Source organism: Aplysia californica, unplaced genomic scaffold, assembly GCF_000002075.1.
Source record: "Aplysia californica isolate F4 #8 unplaced genomic scaffold, AplCal3.0 scaffold00056, whole genome shotgun sequence".
Lineage (NCBI taxonomy): Eukaryota > Metazoa > Mollusca > Gastropoda > Aplysiida > Aplysiidae > Aplysia > Aplysia californica.
Window position 1 is genome coordinate 637278 of NW_004797326.1, and position 10707 is coordinate 647984.

At 39.2% G+C, this 10707-nt stretch overlaps 2 protein-coding genes across 7 annotated transcripts in view; both read right to left on the reverse strand.

Annotated features, from left to right (window-relative positions):
- The window catches only part of LOC101863493, an 87368-nt gene that overhangs the window by 40894 nt on the left and 35767 nt on the right, over nt 1-10707 (reverse strand). The gene's annotated exons all lie outside the window — the stretch shown is intronic.
- LOC118477277 lies at nt 1202-7765 on the reverse strand (the record flags this gene model as incomplete). Its single annotated transcript, XM_035968392.1, is given in 3 exon segments — nt 1202-3346; nt 4634-4707; nt 7514-7765. Coding segments are annotated over 3 exon segments (464 nt in total), but the record flags the coding sequence as incomplete, so codon positions are not given.

The window sequence follows — 10707 nt, forward strand, 5'->3', positions numbered from 1 at the left end:
GAGAGAGAGAGAGAGAGAGAGAGAGAGAGAGAGAGAGAGAGAGAGAGAGAGTGTGTGTGTGTGTACACTTGAATGACGCTTTGAGTATACATACTGTTAGTGATCTCTGGTGTGCTGTGTACCCTTGTATTCTGTGTGTGGAGATAAGACAAACAAACAATGAAAGAAGCGCTATTGTATCAGTGAGTTGAGGTAGTTTTAAACTGGAATCAAATGTTTGTTCTTCAATGTAGCAACGTATCATGTAGAATACTTATTGGAAATTCGCTTTTGTTGTTGAATACGTGAAGCTAGGCTCAGTGTCAAGAGACTGGGATCAAATTAAACAGCAGAATTTTCCTATCCTGTTGTGGATGGAAATTGGTATTTTAATCACGAAATCTTCCTCCTGAAGGATACACTATTCAACTAAAAAAATCATCAGCAAGTTTGCTCAAAATAGAAACCGAAGTACGAAAGTCATGTACTTACTATAAGAATACACAGGTGAGTCCATTTTCTTTGTTTTAAACGTCGTATTGGCTCAAACAAGTACTTTTGAATCTGTTTATCAATTTATATTTTACGTTGCTTTTTAAATGCATGCTTTGCAGCCTCTGTATTCGTCACGCATCCTTTATAATCCCAGCGATGGCATGGTTTTGTCACAGCTAGCCCCACCTTCTCTACCGTCGAACCAGCACTACTGCTGGGATGATTGAAAAAGTACAATAGATACATTTGTAAGTCATAGTTATTTCCATTCTATCCGAGTCCAGCTTCTTCCTGTCAAAGCACTGGCTGTATAGAATAAGATAAGGGCTTAGTTTGTCAAGTCTAATTTCCAAATCGTTACAGAAGAAAGGTTTTTGTTGTTCTCAGAGACGGAACAAATTGTTTGCACCTTCTGCAGCAAAAGAAAGGTTGGAGATAGATAAATCGGACGGATTCAACTCAACAAATCGCAACAGGTTGTTATTTCTTACACAGATATGTTCAGTTGTCACCTTGTTCAAAAGATTATGTCTATGCAGACAACTGTTCTTTTTTTATTTTATTTTTTTATTTGGATGAGAGAGGTTACAGATTTTTTTTAAACTTTTAAATGAAGAATCAGAATAATATCTCTAAAACAGATCGATGATGAAACTGAAATTTAAAAAACAACAACAACAACAACAACAACAACAACAACAACAACAACAACAACCAAAATATATTAGGCGAATGGGGTTTTTTTTAATATTTTTTTTTTACAAATAAAGCACTCATCTTTGGCTAATAGAATGTGAAGCTATAAATGTATGGCTGTAATTGGTAGATTTGGTTGCAAGGAGAGTTTATGTTTGCTATTTATACAAAATGAGTAATTATTTAATAAGCAATATACCCCCCCCCCCCCACATCCCCGCCATTCCTCCAATGTCCACCTCAATGTTTGTGATTAATTGTAGCCTCAGGCAATTTGAGGGAGTGAAGAAAAAAAGGGGGGAGGCGGTGGGGGAGTTTATGACCTGTTTTCAAAAGTTGTTCAATGTTGCAATAATTTGTATTCATGCAAAACAAAAAACACCAAAATACAAAACAAAAGAAAAAGAAAACAAGCGAATAAATCAGTTCCACCTTTGCATGTGCGTTAATATCAATGAGGTGACATCTGGTTTTTAATAGCATTGACATCCATAAATACATATACAGTATAACGCCGGCAACCTCTTCACATGTACTAAGCCGAGAAAGCAAAATTCTCCAGATGAGGGGGAAAGCAAAAACTAAATTTCAATACTTAAACAATCGGCGCTATGTTATAGCCTTCATGTATATATTTCCTTGCATTTTTCAACATTTTAGTTTTTCGTTTTAGTAATAGTTTTACGTTTTACGGCACTTGCAACACAATATAGTCATATAAATGCCGAAGATTAGAAGAAGTGTTACAAGAGAGTAAAATCACAAAAAAGAAGGAAAAGAGATAAGGACGACAGATGTTTGATAGTAAAGAAGGAGCAAAACACACCCGAGCACCCACCAGCCACTCGCTTTCAACATTACAATTTGAGTTTCGACAGAATTTTTCTTAAGCATATGCAACCGATATTGCAGATTAAGAAACTACTTAAACATTCTTTTTTAATGTTGGGCTCAGTACATCTGAACAGCTGGTCGATGATTTGTGCCTACAAAGATGATGATGATGCTACACATATATATATTGTCAGTCTGTCTGTATTTAATGAGCAGTGTGGTCTAAGTACAATAAATGAGTTCCTCTAAGGAGGTCAGATTAGAGAAGTGGTTAAGGAAGACAGTTTAAATAAGAATGTGTTTCTTGTCTACAAGCTTTGACTGTGACAGCTCTTGGACAAACTGCACGACACCAACAGAGCCTGCTTTAAGAGGACACCACTCTAGAATATTTTGGGCAAGGAACGCGGATTATCCATAAAAAAATAATAATACATGAATGGCAATGAGGAATGGTGTGGTGGGGAGAGGATTTTGAATTGAATAGAAGTCACAGTGTGAGTTCGGATCATTCTGTCCGATGAGATAAACTATTTTGTAAGAACCAAAATTCTGTACGGGCTCTCATGGTCTAGAGGTACACTGTTCGCTTCTCATTCAAAAGGTCCCGGGATCAAAAACTGCAGGTCACGAAAAAACTTCCTTCTCTAAGTGTGTCTTCCTTTCATCTCTTGTCCTGTTTTCTTGTCCTGTTCTGTCATCTGCTTCCATCTCGCCCCCCCCCCCTCCTCCTCCCCTCAATGCCCGGACTTCTCCTGGTTCACTCTCCTTTATTCCCAACTCTTTCAACTGCTACTCCTGGCTACTTCTATTACTGTCAGCCATCTCAGATAAGGGCGAAAAATCTCGGAGGTCCCGTGTGCAAGATTCGTACGTTTAAGATCCCTTGGTGGTCCTTAAAATTGATAAGAGTATGCTTTTGTCGCTACTCAGGCAAAATCCAAAATCAATTTCTACCAAAACAGAAATCTCTTGTCACTATAAAAAATATATTATAGTAGAGTACCTTTGAAATTGGATTGTGGCTGCCTGACGGCATAGGGCGCTACAAAGTTAGAAACACTGTTTAATACATAAAAATCAGTTGCATTTCAAATTAAAGAACCAACAGTCGACTGTCCCTTAGAAATAGCAGGGGAACTCAAAGAAAAAAATACGCAGTCAGGTTCAAGACATAAATAGCTGTTGCGTCTTGTCCTGTGTTTCATCTTTTCTTCTTCTGGAACCACACGCTACCAGACACGTTATCGTTATTCACGTTGGCATAAGGACTGGTTCTTGGTTTCTCTTTGTTGTCGTCATTCACGTTGGCATAAGGACTGGCTCTTGCTTTCTTGTTTTTCTGCAAGAATTAAAAAGTCTCTTGTTATCCTCAACATGGTATGCATCTTAAGTCTTCTCCTCAATACCATGAGAAAGCAACTCGTCATCCACTGGTAAAATGTTTTTACAAATCTTTGTTTTACATTCAAGTGTCTTAAGACGGAACAATTTCCTCGTCTTCTGATAAAGATGAGCATTGTTACAATCAGGGCTTACAGAATACACAACAGAGTTAAACATCGTCCACAACCTCGTTTTTCTCCTTCACTCCAAGATTTCATTTCTCCCTTAGTGTCCTCCATATTCACTTCTTTATTTCACTGCCCTCCCTCACAACTTATTATCCGTTATGCCCCCCTTTACAGGAAACAAATACCTTCTCCACCATGAGCTTGTATCCCTCCTCTCTCTCTCTCTCTCTCTCTCTCTCTCTCTCTCTCTCTCTCTCTCTCTCTCTCTCTCTCTCGCTCTCTTTCTCTCTCTTTCTGTGTGTGTGTTTCATTTGTTCCACTGTGTGTTTAGTAACCTCACTGCAGTTGGTACGAATGCATGCCTAGATCAGTTTGTTCTTGCGTTTTTGGAAATATTTCGTTTACTGCGTGCCGATAATTTAAATTCCGATGGAAGTGGGTGGCTATGTTCACTTAGAATTATTTCGGCCTTCTTTTTGGAACGTTTGACTTGTGCAGATATTCAAAGCTATTTAGGTCTCTACTAATTATTCTTGATGCCTTTCTGATCAACTTGTTTATTACTTAATGATTTTATTATTTAATAATTTGATGATGTTGAGTCTGACAGACTGTATCCTTTTAATGGGCTTAGTCCATCTGTTTTAAGTCCAAATCTAAGTCCCTCCTCCAAGTAGTTTTAAGCTTTTCTCTCTTTTACCTTGGGGATTCCATCTTAAAGTTTGGTGGGTAACGTTTGCATTCGGGTTTCTCAAAATGTGCGAAAATCAATTTCTCTCATATATATTCCCTCTAGTTTCTCTCATATATATTCCCTCTAGTTTCTCTCATATATATTCCCTCTAGTTTTTTTATCGTCTTTCTCCTCCTCCCCAGCCTCTTCTAGAATAGTTTAGTTTTAGTAAGAGCTCTATGGCATTAGCAATACAATATGGTCATATAAGTGTCCAAGATTAGAAATGAAACGAGAGAGTAACAAACACAAAAGAAGGATTGGAGGTAAGGATTCTAGATGTTTGTTAGGAAAGAAGAAGCCAACCACACCAGAGCACCTGCCAACCATCAACTCTTCTTGAATAATAGAACTTCCCCTCAGCCCTGTACAAAGACCTCACCCCCTTGTCCACATAGGTCCCTTTTCCTGTGGAATCGTTCTGCAGGGAAGAAGACGGACCGTCCATTTCATCAGCTGGGGATATAAAAGTTGTCACGTGATCTACATCTTCTCATTTCCCGCACACACAATGACATCGAAGTTATGCATTTGCTATACAGTGGAGCCCGCTTTAACTGACCACGAGGAAAATAAAATCCTAATTTTTTTTTTCCTTTTTTGGTCTTTGTAAAAATATGACTGATTAGCCGAAATTCTCCAATTTCTAAACTGAAAACTATTTCTAGGGTCATATCTACAAGTAAATCTTAACTTGCGGTGTTCCAGTATTAATGCAAATCACCATGTCTTTTGCGGTTCAAGAGAGCGAAAGAAAGAGACACGAGGACCTACGTGTGTCCATTGCGGGCTAGAGAGAAGCAATGTACTTTTTGCCTCCCCACACATTAATAGGCCACCATAATAATGTTATACTTCACTGAAGATCCTAGCACGTTAAAAAAAACCCACCCCAAAATCAAAACTCAACCCCAAACAAAAAAGCCAAACTAAAAAACCCTAAATAGTGAGATTAAAAACAAGCAAACGGAAATTTAAAAGGTTTACATTAAAATGAATGATCTTACTTCCATACGCACATGTCATTTTGAACAAAGCAGAAGTATACCTTAAAAGAAAGACTTTTTAGGCAGAGAAAAATATTTTTCTCCACTCTGCATTGTATACAGTGGTTAGGCTCTCGGACTCGCAACCGTAAGGTCGTGGGTTCGAATCCCGTCAGGGGCCCGTCGTTGTGTCCTTGGGAAAGGCACTTTACACGAATTTTCCTCACTTCACCCAGGTGGGACTGGGTACCCGGCTATAGACAGCGAAAGATCTTGTCAGTTTGTTAGTGTTTGAGCGCTTAATCGGCTGCTTGCACTGTATGCTTCCCGGGAAGCTGAGAATGTTTCGGAATGTTCTATGGTCTGCTGGGGTAATAATATAGTGTAAAGCGCATAGAGCCTGCTGTTGAGCGGGGATATGCGCTATACAAATGCTATCTATTATTTTTATTATTATTACAAATGTTCTGGTTTAGAACTATCCAAAATTTTCAGGAATATGGGCTGGAGCTGGGTTGTGTTTTTTGGCATCTACAATTTAAGTTGGCCTGGGCTTTCCGATTATTAGATTTTTTCTTAAAGTTCAGAGGACTAAAGAAAACAGTTTTGTTTTACACTATTCGAGATGAAGGGGAAAACGTGCGTGTGGAACATAAGGAAAAATGTATGGGTGGCACACTTTATCCGCCCGAATGATCAGAAATAATCTACCGGGTGTCTAACGAAGGAACCATTTTGTAAGAGCAATAACTCTGTTATCTTTGGACCAACTTCAAGAAAACTTCGGAGAATAAAATTCATCCTTGTGGACATTTTTTATTCAATACAAAAGAAATCAACCAAAATATCCAAAAAAGTATCACAATCAAAAAATTAAAATTCAACCTTATTGTTCCTTTTTCAATAGTCACTATGTGTGCATTAAAGACACATTTATACAAAATTGATATTGCCAGATAAACTCAGGGATGTTGTGTCTCTTTAAATCTCCAGCTGTTGACCATTTTTCTTCTAACAAGTTCCAATAGGCCACTGGAAATTTCGAATGACACTGTGGCATTCTTGTGGGTCTATTCTTTGGACGTCAAGTTCAGGCTTGAGTTTTATCTCTTCAATTGTTTGTGGTTTGTTTCCATTGACTCACAGGTTAATAAAAAAAAAAAAAGCAAGAGGTAATAATTGAATAAGGGCTCAAGTTAAGGGAGATGTGGTGACCATTCGTTTGTAAATGTTGGGTGTATAAGTCGTTCTCTAAACTTTTCTTACACCCACACAAGGGCCACTCTTTGCCCCATCCCACTGGAACCAGTTCTCTACCGCATAACACTTTTTCCCCAAACTTCTACAAAACTTTCTGCACGATGAGATATTGAGACTATCTTGGTTTTATTGTCCTTGTCCTGAAACCAGAACATGCCGATCACGCCCCTTTAGCTGAACAGTGTTCAGAAGTAAAATTTTGCGTTTTACACTATTTTGGTTCAAAATTTTTAAAACTTTGATTATTTCTGGAATATGTTTAGTTTCTTTCTTCATATTTACAAACATGGTGTTTTTATGTTTTGAATTTTGTTTGTTCTAAGTTTTGTTGAAATTAGTGCGAAGATGACAGAGTTATTGCCTTTAATGTGGTTCCTCTTTTTAGACACCCTGTACTTATCAAACCCACCGTCAGAATATTCCGCCCCGGGTTGAAATCTCATGTAAGGATCTGCGAAAAAAGGAAAACAAATATGAATTTCTCAATATTCTTTTGATGAAACTGCCGCAAATAAAATTTCAAATGCAAGTACATAATAATATGCAAATTTTACAGCCCCACTTTATTAAGGAACTTCCTTATTTGGATACAGATGAATATAGATTTAGTTATACCCCTAGCCCTATTGTAATAAAGTAATGTTTTCTTCACCATGATGTTACATGTTCAAGAGCCAGGCTTCTGCAACTAAGAAAATCAGGGTTCAAATGCACTCAAATAATCTGAATTCTAATCTAAGAACAAATCATAACATTAGAACACACACAAAGATCAGTCACAAAAGAAACTTCAAGCGATATATTTCTATCGAGTATCCTCTGCCCCCCCCCCAACCTCATACCTCATTACTCCAGCCTTGTCATCGCCCTAACTCTTCAATTTTCTTGAAGTCTATGGCTTCCAAGACTCTTCTTTCAAGGAAAAAAAATCACGCAAAAGAAAAACGTTCATGAAGATGGCCCATTTTGAAACGAAATTTCTTAACTTGCTAGCAATATTCACAGCAAATATTTACGTGCAAAAGCTTCCCTGGCTGGATCCGCAATGACGTCATACGTTCCAGGATTGTGGCTGTGACCTTGACCTCCTGGCCCTGCTCTTGACACCGGTGACGTCACCAGTACGTTGTTGTAATGTCTCCCGTCACCGTCTGTCAGTGTAGCGTCAGGTGTAATGATTTCCGCCATGGTTTTTCCTATCAGGACCGGGGTGTGGATGTCCTGTGACGATATGTGGTCCGAATCCACGTCCACGTACAGACTTTCTTCTTGACGGCCTGTGGATGGAGAAGGTGAAAAGCAGCATGAACGTGTGACTACATGACGCATTGTTGTGAAGATTGTAGAATGATGCATGCTTGTATTTCACAGTATTTTGACCGCAAACGATCTTCCTACCCCCCCCCCTCACCATCTTTACATGCCACTTCATTCCCCTTATCACCCCCACCACCCCTCCCCCCCCCCCCCAACCCATCTACACAAAAAATCACTATTTCTTACTTGCGATACCATATTGAAAATACGTTTAGTGCATGAGGCAGAGGCTATTCTGAACTCATTCCCTATGATGCAACACCTGGTACGTTGGAAAACCTAACGCCCTTCGTGGCACACGACACAAAGCGTTGACTGGTGTCTTGCTCTTGTTTGAAGGGATTGGAATGATATGTGAGGCAGCCTGGTGGAATCGGCTCTCGTCAAAATTATCAGTGTGAAGAAAATTGCCTTTTTCCGCAGGTTTGTGATTTTTTAAAATCAAATTTTGATTTTTTGGCTCAACACCTTTCATGCCCAATGAAGAACTCATTTCTATGTGGATTTTTCAGAAAAACATTGATTGTTTGTTTGTTTGTTTGTTTAGTATAGGGTTTTACGGCGCTCGCAACTGCTTAAGGTCATATGAGCGCGCGGGACACACCTAATACTTTTTCGTTGGTAGGAAATTTTGAATTTTGCCCGGGTGGCGGCCGAAGCCTACTCTTATCGATTTTAGACCACCAAGGGATCTTTAACGTGCGCAACTTGCACACGGGCCCTCCGAGATTTTTCGCCCTTGTCCGAGAAGGCTAGGTGTAGATCTTTCCTACCAGAAGATCAGGGGTGTGGCATAAAGACAGCAGTTAGGAGGAGCCAAGGAGTAGCAGTAGAAAGGCTGCAGAAAGAGTCAGGAGCCCAGAGGAGGTGACAAAGGAGGTGAGAGGGTGGGGGCAGAAAGTGGAAATGAAAGCAGACAACAGAACATTGCTAGAGATCAGGAAAGGAGGTGAAAGGAGACAATTTTAGAGAATAAATTTTTTGGTCGCTACCCGGAATCGAACCCGGGACCTTTGAATGAGAGGCCAAACCTTACCTCTAGGCCACGAGAGCCCCCAAACATTGATTAAAGGCATAAAAAATTGAAATTTTCAGTTTCCACGTACTCTTAAGCTAAGGAAATAACTAATCTGTGGCAGGCCTTTTCTCACTAATTCTACCTCTGAAAACAGGTGAACCCCACCTCCATCTTTCGTAAATATCTCGACTTGTATTCAAGATAAATGGATATTTTTTCATCCAAATAAAGACAGGTGAACAAGCTTACAGATGGTACCAATAGCTCTATATGCCCAAAAATTGACGAGAGCCTGATTCCACCACGCTGCCTCACATATCATATTTTTATCCAGTCTCATACAATCAAAATATGTGAAAATTGAATGTTGATTTTCAAGAGCTAAAACTCTTCGACTAGAGTCCTTGTGAATTACAATCAAAATTGTCTAACACAGCCAGCCAGGAGAAAAGTGTTTGTCTTAGGCAGGTGGATGCCTTGCACAGTTTCATTGTAATGTAAAAAAAAAAAAAAAACATGCCAGGGAGAAAATGGGATGTGACCTTTTCTACAATTGAAACATACAAACATAGCTTTCGAACACTGGATTGGATGTTTTTAATATTTGAAGGAAAAGTTTGCCTTCCACTTCCAACATTGCAATATACAATAATATAGATCTAACACACTTTGTCTACTGGCTACATTTTACTTTTATTAAATGTTATATGCTCCCTCGAATTTGCTCATCAAATTATCTATGGGAAAAAGTGGATCAGACCTCCACAGTGAGAGAGTTTTAGTTTCCCAATAGGATTTTGTTGAATGCACATACGTTAACATAAACGTATAATAGAAACAATAACAAGTTTATTTAGGCTGGGTGTTGTCAGTAATGCTTTTGATTTAGCATAATCATTTAACTGGATATTGTCCACCATACCTGTTCATACTCCTTTATCTGTACATATCCTGGAATGTAAAGAACGTTCTTTACGGTAGATTCTGTGTCTGTATCTGTCACACAACCACAACAACCACTACAATTTCACCCACAGCAGCGATAAAAACAATCACAGCCACACCCATAACTACAACGAAAACAACAACGACCACAACAATAAAAACTACAACATTTACAACTACAACAACAAAAGCAACCAAAGCAACATCAAAAGGCCCCAATATGCCAAAGACCCCCCCCCCCTCCTTCAAACCTGCACTAGAGCTGGCCTCAGTGGGGTTCCCCGTGACCCGCCTCGTGTCGTCCTGTTGGTTCGGGTACGCCGTATCATTGAGATATAATTCAGAGAGCTCATTGGGGAGACCGTCTGAGTTTGGTTCTGAAATAAACAGAATCATTTTGTTTGTTTTTGATGAGGTGAAATAACATTTATGGACATACATCTGGACTATTATAATATAAAATTAACTGTTGAGCTCAACTCAAGGCTTTGGACTAAAAAGGAGTGGATAGTTGGCGGGTGCCCAGGCGTTGTGTGTGCCTTCTTTGCTAACAAAGAGCTATCGTCCTTATCTCTCCTCGTTCTTTTTTGTGTAGTTACTCTCTTGTAACACTTCTAATTTTCAGCAGTTACGCGACCTTATAGTTTTGCAAGTACCGTAAAATTGTTACAAAAACAAAACAAAGCTAAAATTCTCTTTCTCAGGAGGGACAAGATAAGTAACTAGAATATGGGTTCATTTGCTTGTAAGATGGTGGGGGGGGGGGGGAGGGTTAAGAGGGAACACATATTTATTTTTATTTTGGTTCCGTTGTGACACTGGTGGAAAAGTCGATTGTACTGGTGCATTTGTGTATGACACGTGACATTTGTGTGTGTGTGTGTGTGTGTGCGTGTGTATGTGTGTGTGTGTGCGTGTGTATGTGTGTGA